The following is a 20,949-nucleotide window of genomic DNA, read 5'->3' as shown; positions in this document are numbered from 1 at the left end:
GAATCCACACTCAGGTTCCCATCCCCCTGCCAAGCTAGTTTAAACTCTCCCTGACAGCACTAGCAAACCTCCCCAGATGGATATTGGTCCCGGCCCTGTTGAGGTGCAACCCGTACGGCTTGTACAGGTCCAACCTTCCCCAGAACTGGTCTCGATGCCCCAGGAATCTAAAGCCCTCCCCCTTGCACCACCTTTGCAGCCACGCATTCATCTGCTCTATCCTCCTATTTCTATTCTCACCAGTGCGTGGCACTGGGGGTAATCTGGGAGATTACTACCTTTTGAGGTCCTGCTTTTTAATCTTTTTTTCCCTAACTCGTTAAATTCTGCCTGCAGGTCCTCATACCTCTGTTGGTCCCGATATGGACCACAACCTCTGGCTGTTCACCCTTCCCCACCACCCCCCCAAGAATGTTCTGCAGCCGCTCAGTGACATCCATGACCCTGTTCCCCATTATAATTTCTCCTGTCTCAGCCTCTAAGGGACCAACGTTTACTTTTGCTATTCTCTTCCTTTTTACATACTTGTAGAAGCTCTTAAATCCATTTTTATATTTCTTGCCAGTTTACTTTCATATTCTATTTTCACCCTTTATTAATTTTTTTGGTCATCCTCCTTTGTTGGTTTCTAAAACTCTGCCAATCCCCAGGCTTATTACTCTTCTTGACAATGTTATAGGCCTCTTCTTTCAATCTAATAGTCTCCTTAACTTCTTTAGTTAGCCACGGGTGGATCACTTTTCCCGTGGAGTTTTTATTTCTCAATGGAATGCATGCTTGTTGAGAATATTGAAATATTTCTTTAAATGTTTCCCATTGCTTTTCAGCTGTCAAACCCTTTAATTTAATTTCCCAATCTACCTTTGACAACTCGCCCCTCACCTATGTAACTGGCTTTATTTAAGTTTACGACTCTAGATTCTGACTTAAGTACGTTACTTTCAAACTCAATGTGAAATTCATCATATTATGATCACTCTTCCCCAGAGGTTCTTTTATTGAGATTACTAATTAACCCTATCTCATTACATAATACAGGATCTAAAATAGGTTGTTCCCTGTTTGGCTCCGTGACGTATTGCTCTAGGAAACAGTCTAGAATACATTCCACAAACTCGTCTTCCAAACTACCTTTGCCAATTTAATTTGCTCAGTCTATATGCAAATTAAGGTTACCCCCTGCTGACTGCATTACCTTTGTTACAAGCTCCCATTATTTCGTGATTAATACTCTGTCCAACGGTATTGCTATTATTCGGGGGCCGATAAATTACTCCCACCAGTGTTTTCTGCCGCTTGTTATTTCTACTTCCCACCCATATTGATTCTACTCACTGATCTTCTGAGCCAACATCCTTTCTCACCACTGTCCTTATGTCATCCTTATTATTAGGGCTACACCCCCTCCTTTTCCATTCTGCCTATCTTTCCTAAATGTCATGTACCCTGTAATACTCAGTTTCGAACCTTGGTCATTTTGCAACCATGTCTCTGTAATGGCTATCAGGTGAAATCCATTTATCTCTTTGTGCAATTAATTCATCTATGTTGTTACAAATGCTCTGTGCATTCAGATAGAGCCTTTAATTTTGACTTTTTACCATTTTTTTTCCTGCTTTGACCTTACTTGTTGCAATGTTATTGGTAAACTCTGTCCCTTCCTGCCGCACTCTGCTTATCTTTACCCAAGTCACTACGCTGTTCTATTGTCTTAACTTTTTCTCATTAGATTTCTAAATTTCCCCTCACCTGATCTCCTCTTCCTCCCTCTCCCCCCCACCCCTTTTTAGTTTAAAGCCCAACCTACTGCCCTAGTTATTCGAATCGTCAGGACGCAAGTCCCAGCCAGGTTTAAGTGGAGCCTGTCGCATTGGAACAGCTCCCTCTTTCCTTACTACTGGTGTCAGTGCCCCATGAATCGAAACCCCTTCCTTCCACACCACTCTTTGAGCCATGCATTTAACTCTCTGATCTGTTTGTCCCTATGCCAATTTGCACATGGCTCAGGTAGTAATCCAGAGATTACCTTTTGAGGTTCTGCTTATTAATTTAGACCCTGCTCCTCAAACCATCTCAGCAGAACCTCATTCTTAGTTCAACCTATATCGTTGGTTTCTATGTGGACTGCGACAACTGGATCTTCCTGCTTATGCTCCTTCCCGCTCTTTTCATTAAAGCAGAAGGTGGAAATGGTGGTGTTTGAGGCCCTTGGGTTATAAGGTAATACAGGCAAGATGTGTTCCCATGTGTTCACTGGGCTTTAGTTCTGCAGTGATGTGCTAACTTTCAAATGTAATATGTGTTCAGCACCTCTTTGTAAATGACTAAAGTTCCCACAAGTGGGAATAAGGAATGATATAGCATGAACAGCACTTTGTTACAAAGTCTAGATGACATATTTTCATCTGAGGATTAAAATGCCTTTCCCTATAACTCCCCCACCAAGTTTTGTGGAGGCATTACAGTGTAAATCCATGGATGAATTCAAGCTAGTATTTTGAACTAAAATTAGACATTGAGATCAATTGCATATGTTTATTCAGCTGGAAATATCAGGCACCCTTTGATCGCGATGGTATAAATGAGAACGATTTGTCATGGTTTGGGCAGTGGATCTGGCTTTTGGTATTGGAATTGTGCCAAGACTTGATGTGAAGAAAGTAGTAGGCCTACAATTGCAATGGGTTTTTAACCAATGCTGTAGCTGGATTTGTGCTTTAGCTGTATGGGTGTACAGTCACGGGTATACAAGGTGACTACCTTTTTGTTTTGTTCTGTGAAGTGTCTTGTATTTCCTAAGTAAACCTCCGATAACGGTTGCTACAATTACGTACTGTGCTACTAATCTGTCATTATGTAAAATTCTTATTCATTGGTGAATGAATATAGATTGCTTCTTTTTTCTCAGGCAGAAGTTTGAAAGCTGCTGGAGGGTTTCCACTTGTGAAAATCAGTTTTACCAGCATTTAATTGTTCAAGGAGCCTCTCTGAGGCTTTTTTAGGCAGCAAAGTTACAACATGCCAAATTAGCTACAATTTAGTAAGAATTTGGATACCACTTATAGTTTGTGTTCTGAAGTGAAATACTTCAGAAATTTAGTAGTGGTAATCGAGTTAAGTGCAGCTAGCAAGAATATTGAAAATTGTTGGCCTCAAAGTATAGCCAAGCAGAGTAGAGCCAAGAACTGCAACTAGCATTACATGTTTGGTGAGGATACATTTATAGAGAATTGGCGGAGTTACATTGTGAGGAATGATATAGCAGTTATAGAAAGGATGAGTAATATGGGTAGAACTGAGTAATAAAAAGGTGGGAAATTACTAATCGGTAGGAGTACGGTAGCATAGTGGTTATGCTACTGGACTAGTAATCCAGTGGACTAGTAATCCAGAGGCCTGGACTAATAATCCGGAGTCATGAGTTCAAACCCTGCCACGGCAGCTGGGGAATTTAAATTCAATTAATTAAATTTTAAAAAAAATCTGGAATTAAAATACTAGTATCGGTAATGGTGGCCATGAAACTACCGGATTGTCGTAAAAACCCATCTGGTTCACTAATGCCCTTTAGGGAAGGAAACCTGCCGTCCTAACCCAGTCTGGCCTATATGTGACTCCAGACCCACAGCAATGTGGTTGATTCTTAATTGCCCTCTGAAATGGCCTAGCAAGCCACTCAGTTGTAAAATCTCGCTTAAAAAAAGTCACAAAGAATAAAACCGGACGGACCACTAGGCACTGGACACGACAAAGGCGAACCAAGCCCTGCAAAGTCCTCCTCACTGACATCTGGGGACTTGTGCTAAAATTGGGAGAGCTGTCCCACAGACTAGTCAAGCAACAGCCTGACCCAGCCATACTCACAGAATCATACCTTTCAGCCAACGTCCCAGACTCTTCCATCACCATCCCTAAGTATGTCCTGTCCCACCGGCAGGACAGACCGACCAGAGGTGGCGGTACAGTGATATACAGTCAGGAGGGAGTGGCCCTGGGAGTCCTCAACATTTGACCCTGGACCCCATGAAATCTCATGACATCAGGTCAAACATGGGCAAGGAAACCTCCTGCTGATTACCACCTACCGCCCTCCCTCAGCTGATGAATCAGTCCTCCTCCATGTTGACCACCACTTGGAGGAATCACTAAGGGTAGCAAGGGCACAGAATGTACTCCGGATGGGGGACTTCAATGTCCATCACCAAGAGTGGCTCGGTAGCACCACCACTGACTGAGCTGGCCGAGTCCTGAAGGGCATAGCTGCCAGACTGGGCCTGCGGCAGGTGGTGAGCGAACCAACACGAGGGAAAAACTTACTTGACCTCGTCCTCACCAATCTACCTGTCGCAAATGCATGTGTCCATGACAGTATTGGTAGGAGTGACCACCGCACAGTCCTCGTGGAGATGAAGTCCCGTCTTCGCACTGAGGACACCATCCAACGTGTTGTGTGGCACTACCACCGTGCTAAATGGGATAGATTCAGAACAGATTTAGCAGCTCAAAACTGGGCATCCATGAGGCGCTGTGGGCCATCAGCAGCAGCAGAGTTGTATTCCACCACAATCTGTAACCTCATGGCCTGGCATATTCCTCACTCTACCATTACCAACAAGCCAGGGGATCAACCCTGATTCAATGAGGAGTGTAGAAGAGCATGCCAGGAGCAGCACCAGGCGTACCTAAAAATGAGGTGCCAACCTGGTGAAGCTGCAACTCAGGACTTACATGCATGCTGAACAGCAGAAGCAACATGCTATAGATAGGGCTAAGCAATTCCACAACCAACGGATCGGATCAGATCAAAGCTCTGCAGTCCTGCCGCATCCAGTCGTGAATGGTAGTGGACAATTAAACAACTAATGGGAGGAGGAGGCTCTGCAAACATCCCCATCCTCAATGATGGCGGAGGCCAGCACGTGAGTGCAAAAGACAAGGATGAAGCGTTTGCGACCATCTTCAGCCAGAAGTGCCGAGTGGATGATCCATCTCGGCCTCCTCCCGATATCCCCACCATCACAGAAGCCAGTCTTCAGCCAATTCAATTCACTCCACGTGATATCAAGAAATGGCTGAGTGCACTGGATACAGCAAAGGCTATGGGCCTTGACAACATCCCGGCTGTAGTGCTGAAGACTTGTGCTCCAGAACTAGCTGCACCTCTAGCCAAGCTGTTCCAGTACAGCTACAACACTGGCATCTACCAGACAATGTGGAAAATTGCCCAGATATATCCCGTCCACAAAAAGCAGGACAAATCCAATCTGGCCAATTACCGCCCCATCAGTCTACTCTCAATCATCAGCAAAGTGATTGAAGGTGTCATCGACATGCTATGAAGTGGCACTTACTCACCAATAACCTGCTCACTGATGCTCAGTTTGGGTTCCGCCAGGACCACTCGGCTCCGGACCTCATTACAGCCTTGATCCAAACGTGGACAAAAGAGTTGAATTCCAGAGGTGAGGTGAGAGTGACTGCCCTTGGCAGCATTTGACCGAGTGTGGCACCAAGGAGACCTAGTAAAATTGAAGTCAATGGGAATCAGGGGGAAAACTCTCCAGTGGCTGGAGTCATACCTAGCACAAAGGAAGATGGTAGTGGTTGTTGGAGGCCAATCATCTCAGCCCCAGGGCATTGCTGCAGGAGTTCCTCAAGGCAGTGTCCTAGGCCCAACCATCTTCAGCTGCTTCATCAATGACCTTTCCTCCGTCATAAGGTCAGAAGTGGGTTTTTTCCTTAATGATTGTACAGTGTTCAGTTCCATTCAGAACCCCTCAAATAATGAAGCAGTCCGAGCCCGCATGCAGCAAGACCTGGACAATATCCAGGCTTGGGCTCCTGAGTGGCTAGTAACATTTGCGCCAGACAAGTGCCAGGCAATGACGATCGCCAACAAGAGAGAATCTATCCACCTCTCCTTGACATTCAATGGCATTACCATCCTGGGGGTCACCATTGACCAGAAACTTAACTGGACCAGCCATATAAATACTGTGACTACAAGAGCAGGTCAGAGGCTGGGTATTCTGCAGCGAGTGACTCACCTCCTGACTCCCCAAAGCCTTTCCACCATCTACAAGGCACAAGTCAGGAGTGTGATGGAATACTCTCCACTTGCTTGGATGAGTGCAGCTCCAACAACACTCAAGAAGCTCAACATCATCCAGGACAAAGCAGCCCGCTTGATTGGCACCCCATCCACCACCCTAAACATTCACTCCCTTCACCACTGGCGCACAGTGGCTGCAGTGTGTACCATCCACAGGATGCACTGCAGCAACTTGTCAAGGCTTCTTCGACAGCTACTCCCAAACCCGCGACCTCTACCACCTAGAAGGACAAGGGCAGCAGGGACATGGGAACAACACCGCCTGCAAGTTCCCCTCCAAGTCACACACCATCCCGACTTGGAAATATATTGCCGTTCCTTCATCATCACTGGGTCGAAATCCTTGAACTCCCTTCCTAACAGCACTGTGGGAGAACCTTCACCACACAGACTGCAGCAGTTCAAGAAAGCGGCTCACCACCACCTTCTCAAGGGCAATTAGGGATGGGCAATAAGTGCCGGCCTCGCCAGCGACGCCCACATCCCATGAACGAATAAAAAAAAAAACGGGGTGAGCGGCTGTACTTGGGTTGTTAGGCAGATAAGAGGACTAGAAAATTCAATTGTACTTATCATGGATGATTTCAATATCCCGGAGGTTGAATGGATGCATGAGGTAGAACAAGAGAGAGGATTGCAAGTACAAGAAAACTTACTGAAAGTCAGGAATTGTTTCTTTACTCAACATATGAGTTGCTGGAGCAGTGGCTTATTGAATTTGATGCTTAGCAATCCAACAGAGCTGGTGGTTGGTGAGTACCTGGGATTTGGTGATCGTTGTATTGTTGGATTTGATGTTGCTAAATCCAAAAAAAGCTGTGTGATGGTACAAGAGTTTGTAAGAGCAGATTTCGGAGCTATGGCAGGAGTCTTGGCGAAAATTAATTGGGAAACCATGCTTTTATTTTTTAAAAAAACAGAAGATGGAATGTATTTAAGGTTATTATACAGGACAAGGAAATGAAGTAGATTCTGTTTTATATAAAAAAAAAAGGGGAACTATATCAAGCCCCAGACTAGAGAGGTTTAATGACGAGGTTAGAAGAAATCTTCAAAAAAAAAAATGCAAAGAAACAAAAAATAGGGAGGGTTGGGCAACTGAGGATAGCTTAAACGAAAGAGAAATAAACAAGTTGCTGAGGACAGCGAGAGATGCAAAAGTTTTAAAACTGTTGATAGTAGAAGGAAGGTCAAGGAACAGGTCTGTTAAAGGATAAGTAGGATAAAATTACTATTGATTGATCAGGCTGTTGGGCCAATGGGATCCATCCTAGAATCCTCAAGGATTTAATGGAGGAAATTGATATTTTGGTTGATTTTTATTTTTCAGAATTCCACAAATACTGAAGTGATACTAGAGAACTGGAGCATCACAAAATGTAGTTCCAGTATTCACAAAGAGAGTAAGGCCTGAACCTGGTAATGGCAGGTGGTTGGCATGGTGGCAAAATATGTGAGGGATTCTATGGTATTCTGTAAATGAATATCTAAAGAGTGAGGAGCAGTCAACATAGTATTAGAAGTAACAGGTCATGTGTTACAAACTACTCTAGATCTTTATGGAGGTAACTAAGCTAATGATGAGGATAATCCAGTAGTTTACTTGAATTTTCAAAAGACACTGAATAGAGTTCCTTGAATGGAATTAGTATAGAAGAGGAGGCCTCATGAAATTATCTGGATGGACTGAGGGGGTTGGGGGGAAGAGAAACACACACACCTCTGTCTCCATGGTTAGGCTTTCCACCGATATCTATTACTCACCCACTGATTCCCACAATTACCTAGATTATGCTACTTCCAACCCTGCTTCCTGTAGGGTTTCATTCCTTTCTCCCAGTTTCTTCATCTTTGTCATATCTGCTCCAGTGCCACCTTCCACATCAAAACTTCTGAAATGGCCTTTTTTTATCAGCTGATGATCCCTGTTCGCCGTGATAAACGAGGTGTATCCCCCCCCCCCCCTCCCCCAGCAACCAGGTCAGTCCCAATTTCTTCTCTTGCCCTTCTCTTTTCTTACCACCGCCCCCCCAGCATAATCACGATGGGGTCCCCTTTTCCTAACCATCCACCCCTTCAGGTTCACCAAGTGATCTTCCGCCATCTCCAAAGTGATCCCACCTCCAAACTTATCTTCCCTTCCCCTCCCCTCTCTGCTTTTTGAAGGCACTGTTTCCTCTGAGACACTCTTCCACCACTCTTAGCAGCTGCTGTGCTTCTCCTAGCCCTTTCCCATACAACTGCAGGAGATGCAACACCTTCCATTCACCACTATTCAGGGCCCCAAACACTCCTCCTATGTGAGACAATTTGTGTACGTCCTACAACCTGGTATACTGTATCTGCTGCTGATAGGATTTCCTCTACATAGAGATCAAATGCAGATTAAGTGACCGCTTTGCCACCAAATTGACTCGGCCTGTACCCCATCCTTGTCTAAGTCAAGCCTCTCTACAGCATGTATTCCCTGTTTAACCAATTGCCACTCCGTTTCCTTTCTGATATTTTCCATCCCTCGTAGATACATTAGAGGGGTTCAGAAGTGTAGTGGTAATATTTCCGGACTGGTATTCCAGGGGCGCTCCGGACTGGTATTCCAGGGTGGCATTTTGGGAATTTGAATTCAGTTTTTAAAAATCTGATTTAAAAAGTTGGTATCAGTTTAAAAAAAGAAGTGACCATGAAGCTGTCAAATTGTTGTAAACACCCTTTATTTTTTGTCCCAGCTCCCATTCACTTGCCACTTCAATTCCTCATCCCAACCCCATTCTACCTCTGTTGTGTGCCTTCTACACTATTCCAGTGAAGCTCAACACAAGCTTGAGGAACAGCACAATATCTTTCTATTAGGCACAGGACTTAATATTTACTTTAATAACTTCAGACCTTAACTTTAGCTCCCACTTTCTCGCTGGTTGGAGATGCTGGTGATATGGGATGGGTATGTCAGGATTTTGGGAAGGGGGTGAGGACAGCTGAGTTGATGCTTGGAGTGGGGACCTCCTGTTGGAACATCATGCTAGTGGGGCAGTCTGCACGCTTGGTGTGAGCCTGCTTTCTTCCTCTCCTGGGCTGCTGGAACATGTTCCACATTGACAGCTTTTCTTTCCATTTCTAACTGCTGTAGCCAGCCAACCCCTCCGCCCAAATCTCTTCAGCTATTCACACGTTTTCTGTGTTTCTTAAATCTCTTTAATTTCTATTGTTATGCCTCCAGTTGCCTCATTCATGTCATTTCAGCCATTTAACCATCTTCCTTTGCTGTAAAATTCTTGGATTCTAAGTCACTCCTTTTAAACATAGGAACAGGAGTAGGCCATTCAGCCCCTCATGCCTGCTCTGCCATTTGATAAGATCCTGGCTGATCTGTGATCTAACTCCATATACCTGCCTTTGTCCCATATCCCTTGATACCTTTGGTTGCCAAAAAGCTATCTATCTCAGATTTAAATTTAGCAATTGAGCTGATATCAATTGCCATTTGCGGAAGAGAGTTCCAAACTTCTACAACCCTTTGTGTGTAGAAATGTTTTCTAATCTCACTCCTGAAAGGTCTGGCTCTAATTTTTAGACTCTGCCCCCTACTCCTAAAATCCCCAACCAGCGGAAATAGTTTCTCTCTATCCACCCTATCTGTTCCCCTTAATATCTTATAAACTTCGATCAGATCACCCCATAACCTTCGAAACTCTAGAGAACACAACCCCAATTTGTGTAATCTCTCCTCGTAGTCGGGGTATCATTCTGGTAAACCTATGCTGCACTCCCTCCAAGGCCAATATGTCCTTCCGAAGGTGCGGTGCTCAGAACTGCTCACAGTACGCCAGGTGCGGTCTAACCGGGGTTTTGTATAGCTGCAGCATAACTTCTGCCCCCTTGTACTCTAGTCCTCTTGATATAAAGGCCAGCATTCCATTAGCCTTACTGATTATTTTCTGCACCTGTTCATGACACTTCAATGATCTATGTACCTGAACCCTTAAGTCCCTTAGGACATCCACGGTTTTTAACTTTTTACCATTTAGAAAGTACCCTGTTCTATCCTTTTTTGATCCAAAGTGGATGACCTCACATTTGTCTACATTGAATTCCATTTGCCACAGTTTTGCCCATTCACCTAATCTATCAATATCGCTTTGTAATTTTATGTTTTCATCCACACTGCTTACAATGCCACCAATCTTTGTGTCATCGGCAAACTTAGATATGAGACTTTCTATGCCTTCATCTAAGTCGTTATAAATATTGTGAATAATTGAGGCCCCAAGACAGATCCCTGCGGGACTCCACTGGTCACATCCTGCCAATGTGAGTACCTACCCATTATCCCTACTCTCTGACGCCTTTCGCTCAGCCAACTTCCTAACCAAGTCCGTACTTTTCCCTCGATTCCATGGGCTTCTATCTTAGCTAACCGTCTCTTATGTGGGACCTTATCAGATGCCTTCTTGAAGTCCATATAAATAACATCCATTGCCATTCCCCTGACCACTACTTTAGTCACCTCTTCAAAAAATTCAATCAGGTTTGTCAGGCACGACCTACCTTTCACAAATCCATGCTGGCTCTCTCTGATTAACTGAAAATTCTCGAGGTGTTCAGTCACCCTATCCTTAATTATAGACTCCAGCATTTTCCCCACAACAGATGTTAGGCTAACTGGTCTATAATTCCCCGGTTTCCCCCTCTCCTTTCTTAAAAAGCAGAGTGACGTGCAATTTTCCAATCTGGAGGGACAGTTCCTGAATCTAGAGAACTTTGAAAGATTATAGTTAGGGCATCCGCAATGTGCTCACCTACTTTCTTTAAAACCCTGGGATGGAAACCATCTGGTCCTGGGGATTTGTCACTCTTTAGTGCTATTATTTTCTTCATTACTGTTGCTTTACTTATATTAATTTTATCGAGACCCTGTCCCCGATTCAATATAAGTTTTCTTGGGATTGCCGGCATGCTATCCTCTTTTTCGACTGTAAATACTGACGCAAAGTAATTGTTCAATGTGTCCGCTATTTCCCCATTGTCAATGACAATAATCCCCACTTTCAGTTTTTAAGGGGCCAACACTGCTCCTGACCACACTCTTTTTCCTAATATAACTATAAAAGTTCTTCGTATTGGTTTTGATATCCCTTGCGAGTTTCTTTTCATACTCTCTTTTTGTAGCTCTTACTATCTGTTTTGTGACCCTTTGTTGATCTTTGTATCTTTCCCATTCGCCAGGATCTGTGCCATTTTTTGCCTTTTTGTATGCCCTTTCCTTATGTCTTATACTGTCCCTTACCTCTTCAGTTGTCCATGGCAGTTCTTTAAAGATGAGGCACCACTAAAATTTTGACGTAGGGTTGACCCATTCAAACTGATTTTTAAATCAAAAACAAAATTAACTGCAGTAATATTAAATCAGTGGTCAAATTGGGTGGAATTGAAACAAAGATTACATGGGGTGCCCACCAGTTAGTGAACCTGCAAACATGTAGATGAGCATTGTTTTCTGCGTGAATATTATGTAGCAAGAAGAAGGAGTAAAATCAAATGGACTGGATATAAACAGAAAAGACTAAAGACAAAAGAAGTCATGGGAAAATAATTTTTGGACGTGGGCTTCGATGGCAAGGCTGGCATTTATTGCCCATCCCTAGTTGCCCTGAAAAGGCCTCCTTGAACCGCTGCAGTCTATTATAGCAGTTTGATACAACTGAGTGACTTGCTGGGCAACTTCAGAGGCAGGTAAAAGTCAGCCACGTTGGTGTGGGCCTGGAGTCACACATAGGCCAGACTGGGTAAGGTTTAAAAAAAGTACTCATTGGCTGTAAAGCGCTTTTGGATGTCCTGAGGTCATGAAAGGCACTATAGAAAAGCAAATTTTCTTTTTCTTTAGGGCCGCAAGCTGTTGCTAGATCTGGTTATGAGTAATGAAATAGATCAGGCATATGAGCTAAATGTGGGTGAGCAACTTGGGAATAGTGACCACAATATAAGATTTAAGATCCAACTAGAAAGGCAGAAAGGCAAAAAGTCAGAACTGAAACTAGAATACCAGATTGGATTAGGGCAGGTTTTAGAAAGATGAAGACTGAGCTAGATAAGGTAATGTGGAAGGAGAAATTGGCACACAGGACTTTAGAGCAACAGTGGAATGTTTTTTATAAAAAAGATTGCAAAGTATATTCTATTAAAAAAGGGAAACTAGTAGTTTTAGGCTCCTGTGGATAAGTAGAGGTTAAAAGCCAATTAAATTGAAGAGGACTTAAGGCTATAAGAATAATGACAGTAACTAAAGGACAATAACAAGAAGTTAAGAATGGGATAAGGAAAGCTAAGAGATGGTATGGGGAAATAATTTCAAAAAACATAAAAAAAACAGTAAGATATTTTACAACTATATCTGTGAAAAGAGAATTGTTAAAAGTGAGGGGGGACCCAGAGAGGAGAAATTGTCAATTTGTAAAGGATGATCAAAAAATGGCAGAGATACTTAACGAGTACTTTGCATCGGTCTTTACTAAAGAGAAGAATGTTGGTGAGTGAATCCTGAAGTGGTTGAGAGCGAGATGAGCAATATTGTGATGGATAAAAGAAAAATTTTAGGTAAGTTTAATTAAGCTAAGGGAAGACATGCCATCAGGGCCCGATGGGATACATCCTAAGATCCTGAAGGAGTTGAGGGAAATTATATTTCAGGGCTGTAGAGTGTCGATGTGTGATGGAGGACTGGAGACTGGCAAATGTAGTACCCATTTTAAAAAAGGGAGACAGAACTAATTCAGCAAATTACAGAGGCGAGTTAGCTTAACATCTGTGGTAGGAAAAATTGGTTAGAAAAGAGAAAATGGAGTGTAGGAGTTAAGGGAAGTTTTTCAGAATGGTTGGAAGTGGGTAGTGGTGTTTCTCAGGGTTCAGTTCGGGGGCCACTTCTGTTCCATCAGTGATTTGGATATAGGCTTAGAGGGAGTGGTGGTGAAATTTGCAGATAATGCTAAAATAGGAATTATAGTTAATTCTTTTTATATAAAAAAACAAAGGAAACAGTAATGGGATATTGATAAATGGGGGAATGGACTAAAAAGTGGCAGATGGAATTAAATGTCAGTAAGTGTGAGGTGATGCATTTTGATTGTACTCTGAATGGAGGTAGGCTTGGTGCTGTAGAAAAGTAGAGGGACTTTGGGGTACAGGTTAACAGACCGTTAGAGGCAACACCTCCAGGTTTTTAAAAAAATATTCGTTCATGGGATGTGGGCGTCGCTGGCAAGGCCGGCATTTATTGCCCATCCTTAATTGCCCTTGAGAAGTTGGTGGTGAGCCGCCGCCTTGAACGGCTGCAGTCCGTGTGGTGAAGGTTCTCCCACAGTGCAGTTAGGAAGGGAGTTCCAGGATCTTGACCCGCAACGATGAAGGAACGGCGATATATTTCCAAGTCGGGATGTTGTGTGACTTGGAGGGGAGCGTACAGGTGGTGTTGTTCCCATATGCCTGCTGCCCTTGACCTTCTAGGTGGTAGAGGTCACGGGTTTGGGAGGTGCTGTTGAAGAAGCCATGGCGAGTTGCTGCAGTGCATCCTGTGGATGATGCACACTGCAGCCACGGTGCGCCAGTGGTGAAGGGAGTGAATGTTTAGGGTGGTGGATGGGGTGCCAATCAAGCGGGCTGCTTTGTCCTGGATGATGTCGAGCTTCTTGAGTGTTGTTGGAGCTGCACTCATCCAGGCAAGTAGAGAATATTCCATCACACTCCTGACTTGTGCCTTGTAGATGGTGGAAAGGCTTTGGGGAGTCAGGTGGTGAGTCACTCACCGCAGACTACCCAGCCTCTGACCTGCTCTTGTAGCCACAGTATTTATATGGCTGGTCCAGTTAAGTTTCTGGTCGATGGTGACCCCCAGGATGTTGATGGTGGGGGATTCGGTGATGGTAATGCCATTGAATGTCAAGGGGAGGTGGTTAGACTCTCTCTTGTTGGAGATGGTCATTGCCTGGCACTTGTCTGGCGCGAATGTTACTTGCCACTTATCAGCCCAAGCCTAGATGTTGTCCAGGTCTTGCTGCATGTGGCAAACCCACGATCACTACCGCCTAGAAGGACAAGGGCAGCAGGCACATGGGAACAACACCAACTGCATGTTCCCCTCCAAGTCACACACCATCCCGACTTGGAAATATATCGTTGTTCCCTCATCGTCGCTGGGTCAAAATCCTGGAACTCCCTTCCTAACAGCACTGTGGGAGAACCTTCACCACACGGACTGCAGCGGTTCAAGAAGGTGGCTCACCACCACCTTCTCGAGGACAATTAAGGATGCGCAATAACAGTGACGCCCACATCCCATGAACGAATTAAAAAAATACCCAGTCTAGTCTTTGATCTTGCTGTACTAGCACAAACTGAAGTAGAGTTGACCTCAATGTAATATCTTTACAAGGAAAAATGGAAAGGCATGATGGGGAAGATAGCATGGAGTTATGCCACTGTAGTACATCTGATTTCTAACTGTTTTGAAATCTCCCTACAGTATACGTTTTCATGCTGGTTTAAGAATTTGCATTGCTCTGTTTATGTCAGATCATTAACGGGCTAAATTTAACTAGGCTGTATAGACAAATTGCTTAGTTATGGACTTTGTCGTTCTTATTTGTAATTGTCTGCAATATTGTCTAACTTTGTATATCTACTATTCTTCCATGGTCTGCGTTTGGCCTATCAACCATTTGTGGTAGACCTATTACAGATGAAATTATAGCTAATTTAGAATTAGAAAATGTAATATTGATGCTGGCTGCTGCAGGTTTTGATTCTTGTATTTCTTCCACAGAATGCAGTAATAGTGGCCTTGTCTTCACAATCCTGGGACGTGGAGTGTGCAACAGAACGACTGCTCAGTAACTGAGGAATTTGGGATTGCTTCTGTAGCCCAGATGCCCTTTCATTGACAAACACCTCTGCCCTTTGTTCTTTCTGGGTTCTGCATAGATTCCATTTTAAACATCACTGTAATATGTGATAATCGCTATAAACGAGACTGGATTCGATGCTCTGTAAATAAAGCTCTCAAAGATCTGTGTAAATTAAAACAAAGGGGAAAAGTGAAATACTTTAAATTTTTTTTTTCCTACTCTGCATTGTAAGGATCCTGAGTTTGAGTTGCATTCATACCTGAAGATGACACAAATACATCTGCTTTAGTGCAGTTTAACAAAGTGACCAAGGCTTTCAATTGCATCAATTTGTTTTTGATAATAAAAACATGTAATGTGGCCTGCATCTTAGAAAATGGTTGTTTTCTATTTTTTTGAATGTGTCATGGCTGTTATGTAGCCATTACTTGTAATACTTCTGATCAGAGTTTGCTATTTGGTGAGAGGCTGCTTCACTCTTTAATCGTGGCATTAATGCACGAGTTGCTGTGATGACATTTTTGAATGTTAAGTTTTCTTGGGTATCAAATCAAAGATTGAAGCGTGTGCCTGATCATGAGTAGATTACTTGATTATCCTCCCATGGTTACATTGTTCTCTAAAAGTCTTTGCTATGACACAATCAAAAAGAGTTTGACAGGCTAGGTTTTCTTAAATGGTTGTAGCTGTTAAGTAATGCAATAACTACTTTGAATTACTTAACAGCTGCTTAAATATTCACTCCCTGCTTGTGGTTCACATTTTCTATAACATACTTTGGAGGCTGTGGTGGCTGTTCTCTTGCTGTACATAATTTAAAGTTCACGTAGAAATAGCAGTGTGTTATTGATCAGATTGTCTGCACTCTGTCCAGTATCTCTGAACATTCAATAATGGGATATTTCCTGTATATACAGCCAAGCTTTCTATTCGTATTAAAATGGTATTTCCTCCTAAAAGTTTCCACTAACTTTGGGGTCATTTAATACAATGGTAGATTTCTCAAATTTTGAGATGCTGTGATTTTGCCTTTGCTGAATTGAACGAAAGTGATTTTTATTTGTGTTGACAAACCAATGGACAGTTATTGGCAGATAAAACATGCCCTTTTTGACCAGTATAATATATGCATATTTGTTAGCAACCATGATTTCTGAAATTTCATATGTGAAATTTTTAAAGGTATACTTGTATATCTTCAAAAGGGATTGCTTTTTTGCTGACTAGTGCTTGTTGGAAAATAGAACAGGGATCAATGTAGCTTTATATGTTAATAAAATGCCTATATTTTTGTTTATTTAAGTGAGATACAATTCACCTTTTTAAAGCTCTGTCACCATGGAACTGTGATTTAAGAGCGCAGGGCGCTTTCAGATTGCAGTCCTTACACCATAGAAGAATTTCGGATGAGGAAAGACTTTTTGGCCCATCAGTCTTGTTCATTGTAATAAGTTGGTGTATTAGGTGACTATTTAAATTTACTCTCTAGAATTGCAACTCCATCTGTGAAAATCTTGTATTAGATTTTAAACTGCTACCCCTCTACTGTCTTGCAAATCATTGTCCTTGCCCAAGGTCCCACATGCAGTTCTTAAGCTGTAATTGGCTGCTAAAAGATGCATGAAAGCAGCCTGTGGTAATTCACATTTTTTTTCTCCCTTCTCCTTGAAGAGCAGGGCCTCTGCAAACTCAACTCTTACTCAGCTTTGTTCATAAACATGCACCGTGGGGAAAATGACCTATGGAAGCATTGTCCCTGATGGGGAATTAGTTGGTTTTCCTCTGACTTTAGTTCCATACCACATCCTCACCAACATGCTAATTGGTGCTGGTGCATAGTTCTGTGCGTGGTGGTTGCCCTCTGATACTTCTAATTGGCTGTTTTTCATGCAAGACCATGTAGAATGACTGTGGGTAGGCTTTTTGACCATGGGGGATGGGGGGGGGGGTGCATTATAATTAAGATGATGCTGCAAATGCACTAGGTGAAGAGAATTGCAAGGGCGGTTAGGTAGTGAATGGACATTGTTGGTTGTCCCCTCCTCTCAGACTGGGAAGCTGAGGCCAAATCTAGTGTCTCCGTGCAATCATCTGACTCATCACAGACCACACATCAAGTATGCCAAGCTGAGTACCAAAGCAGACGTCTCACTTACCCGCTGAGCTATTGAGAGGGTGATGAAAGTTAACGAAAATGTTGTGTGTGTCATTCTCTATAGAGAAATGAGAACTTCCATTAACCTGGGCAAATTAGAGTCCCATCTCCTCCCTAGTTTTCCTTCCATAAATATGGTTGCTATTAAACTTTTTTTTTAAAAAATGCTTTTCAGCCCCTTTTCTTGAAATTTGCAAGATGATCTGGACATCGGCTTGTAAAAATGTATTTTTTTTTACCTGTACCACATTCTCACCTTTTAAAAAAAATATATTGTAGTATAAAATATAGAATAGTCCACCTTGTTTCTGTTCAGTCATTTTAATGGACTTGGAAGCAACAACCTCCTGCAAGTCCTTGCCCCTGCTCCAGTTTATAACTATTGTGAGCAGTGTTTTAAAACATTGGTTTGACCTGCAAACACACTCCTGGGGACCCCTACAAATACTGACTCACATCCCAGGACCCCTGTGCTATCATGGCAGAAAATGTGCATTAGTGTACATACGAACAGGAGTAGGCCATGCAGCCCCTTGAGCCTGTACTGCCATTTGGCTGATCTGTATCAACTTCATTTACCTGCCTTGGTTTCATATCCTAACAAAAACTATTGCCTAACAAAAATCTATCACTCAGTTTTGACATTTTCGATTGACTTTCTCCTCCAAAAAGTTGTTGAGGCTGAGTTCCAGATTTCCACTACGATGTATGAAGTGCTTCCTGATATCACCCCTGAACAGCCTAGCTCTAATTTTAAGGTTATGCCTCTCTGTTCTGGACTCTCCCACCAGCGGAAATAGTAAATTAAATCCTTTAATCATAAACTCCTCAATTATATCAACCCTCAATCTTCTATACTTGAGGGAATACAAGCCTAGTGTATGCAACCTGTCCTCATAATTTAACCCTTTTAGCTCAGGTATCATTCTGATGAATCTGCACTGCACTTCTGAGGTGCCTAGAACTCAACGCAGTACTCCAGATGCGGTCTAACCAGAACTTCCCCACATTAAACTCCATCTGCCACAGTTTTGCCCACTCACTTAATCTGTCAATGTTCCTTTGCAACTTTCTGCTCCCATCTACACTACTGTGCCACCTAATTTAGTGTCCTCAGCAAACTTGGATATAGGGCTCTATTCCTTCATCTAAATGTAGTGAAAATCTGAGGCCCCAGTACAGATCCCTGGGGGACACCACTAGTCACATCCTGCCAATTGGAGTACATACCCATTATCCCTATTTTCTGTTTCCTACCTCCCAACCAATTCCCTACCCGAGTCAAAAGGTTGTCTCCAATTCCATGTGCTTCCATTTTTCTTAACAGCCTCTTGTGTGGAATCTTATCCCATGCCTTCTGGAAGTCCATATAAATAACACCCATAGACATTCCTCTATCTACAATCTTAGTGACCTTTAAAAAAATTCAACTAGCTTAATTAGGTATGGCTTACCCTTTACAAATGCACGCTGGCTCTCTAATACAGCACCAGAAGTAACATACTAGTAAAAGTCAACAAATATTTTTTAAAAATTGAAAGCTGATAATCTTGGCGGTCCTACTTTGAATGCTTTAAAAATAGAATTTTGGAACACTAAGTTTGAAATGCATCTTTGCATAAATAATTGCTAAGATTTATTATGGGTTACTAACCAGCTGTTGCTAAATCACCAAGTTTCCTATTTATGAAAGCCGTAGAAAATCTCAGCATAGGGACAATGAACTGCACGATTGTGTATACAATGGGAGTGCCTATACTAGTACTGACCAAGTCAGAACGATTAGTTTAGTTTTAAAAACAGGTTTATATAAATCTTCGTCTGTATAGTTAAATGTGTATTCATATGTTAGGTGGGCCACCCTGAAAAAGTAAACTAAAAAGTAGTGATGTAAAGAAAAAAAACTCGAATTGCAACCTCAAGATGAATAGTAATAAAAGGAGTGTTAAATCTCCCCTCCCATTTGTCAAAAATATTATGCAGTGTCCATTGGGTACCATGAACTGTTCTTTGCTCGAATTATGTCTCTCAAAACACCTGGATGATGCGCAATTGCTTCTCCTAATCTGAGGTGTGTGAAGTGCGGTAGGTTATCGAGTGTCCATTTGTGAGGGTAGAAATCCACGGGGGGCACTTTAAATTCATTTGCTCCCCAAACTGGCGCTGTAATAAAAGGACATACACCCTTTTAAAAAAAACTCTTCCATGTTTGCAGGTTCTTCAAACAATGCTTCTCTGCAGTTTACAGTATTAAGCTAGCAGTCTGATCCCAGGCCACCACTGTTGTTCAGTACCAGTTCGATTGATGCATCCATTTGACTTTTCCCTCGTTTCACGGTGCTGCTGGGCTTAGAAGTAGAGCAGGCGTTTTAACCTATGTCCCTCTATGTACATTGTTGGTGCTCCAAAGAACAGTAAATCTAAAGTACAGCCTGGAGAAATCCTTTACACTGCAGATAAAATCGTGCCTGAAAGAATGTCCCCTTTTTTGGTCGCTGCATTACATAAGCAATGCCTAAATTGGAGGTTTGTGTCATCACTAAATATTGCATCTCATATATTGTGTCCATGCACTGTTTTTGCAAAATGTTTCAAGGATTGTTAATGAAATTGGAATTTTCTACTTAAAAGAAAACGATGTATGTGAAATATTTCAAAGATAGATCTTTAACTATTGCAATTATTTTATTGTAGTTATGTTCATTTGAAGACAATGCTTGAAGTATAAACACAACTCAGTAATCAGCAGTTACACTCCTTCCAACTGCACTGGAGCCAAATCACTAAGAAATATCATGAGCCATTCAGCCATTTAAAAAAAAACTAGCTTTACTGAATTTAGCAGAATACACTGAAAACTTCTGGCATACGATTTGTATTTCACTAAAGCGTTTGGTCAGCTTTTATGGGATACAATAAATGAGATGGCATATCGTCATAGAATGCCAACTAATTCCCCCTTTGCCATCAGAGGTACAGTACTGCTGATTTAACGGCTGCCATTAGTGGGACTGTATTGACCACCGCAAACTGCCATATTTTCTGCTTTAAGGTGGCCAGCCCACTCAAGCAGTTCAGCAAAGAGGGTTTTGGATGTTAGTCTACAAAGATCTTCCCAGGCAGATGAGAAGCTCCGCAGCGAGAAAATTAAAGTTGTTTTTGTCACTTAATGGGTGTGTGTGTATATATGTAATTGGTTTGAGTTGCCAACCAGGCTCTGAAATTCGTAAATGTGACAAGTTCCAGCAACCTCATCACAATCTAAATCCTATCACATGGGTCTTCGTAATGTATCCTGTATCTTCATTAGTTCCTCGTGTGCAACAGTTTTCATACTTTAAATTTCATTTAAAATTAGAAGATTCCTCTCGAAAACTTTTAGAAGATAAACATACAGAATTATTTTTACGAGATAAAATTTACTTAAGAATTCTTATGCCAACCTATTTGGTCATTTAAGGTCGCTAGTTAACTTCTGACAAAAAACAATTAAAGTACGTCTTGTTGCAATTTTACCATAACATTTAGAATTGATCCCTGGATTGAAGAAAACGTGTTTACATTAGTAGACGTTATATGAGGATATTTGTCTCATTTACAGAATGAAAGGAAATGGTCTTTAACTGCCGCCGGGTATGCTTGGCGCACTTTGAAATTGCTGTAGATCTAGTTATTATATTTCGTGATATAAAACGGGTTCTGACCATTTTTTCAGGTTGTCATTATCGTGAAACGCGATAAAATTAACCCGCGGTAAATAAGAATTGATCTTACGAAGGCATCTTGCT

At 42.2% G+C, this 20,949-nt stretch overlaps 1 protein-coding gene across 2 annotated transcripts in view; it reads left to right on the top strand.

Moving 5' to 3' along the window:
• ube2kb (ubiquitin-conjugating enzyme E2Kb (UBC1 homolog, yeast)) overlaps window positions 1–15,965 on the top strand; it is an 84,056-nt gene extending 68,091 nt beyond the window's left edge. For both annotated transcript variants that reach the window (XM_067988574.1, XM_067988564.1), the window contains exon 7: window positions 14,925–15,965. In XM_067988574.1, the coding sequence (XP_067844675.1) occupies window positions 14,925–14,999 (75 nt within the window). In that variant the 3' untranslated portion in view covers window positions 15,000–15,965. The remainder of the gene's footprint in view (window positions 1–14,924) is intronic.
• The last annotated feature ends 4,984 nt before the right edge of the window (window positions 15,966–20,949 follow it).

Source organism: Heptranchias perlo, chromosome 1 (genome assembly GCF_035084215.1).
Source record: "Heptranchias perlo isolate sHepPer1 chromosome 1, sHepPer1.hap1, whole genome shotgun sequence".
Lineage (NCBI taxonomy): Eukaryota > Metazoa > Chordata > Chondrichthyes > Hexanchiformes > Hexanchidae > Heptranchias > Heptranchias perlo.
The sequence above is the reverse complement of the archived record's forward strand: the minus strand, read 5'-3'. Positions and strand labels throughout refer to the sequence as shown.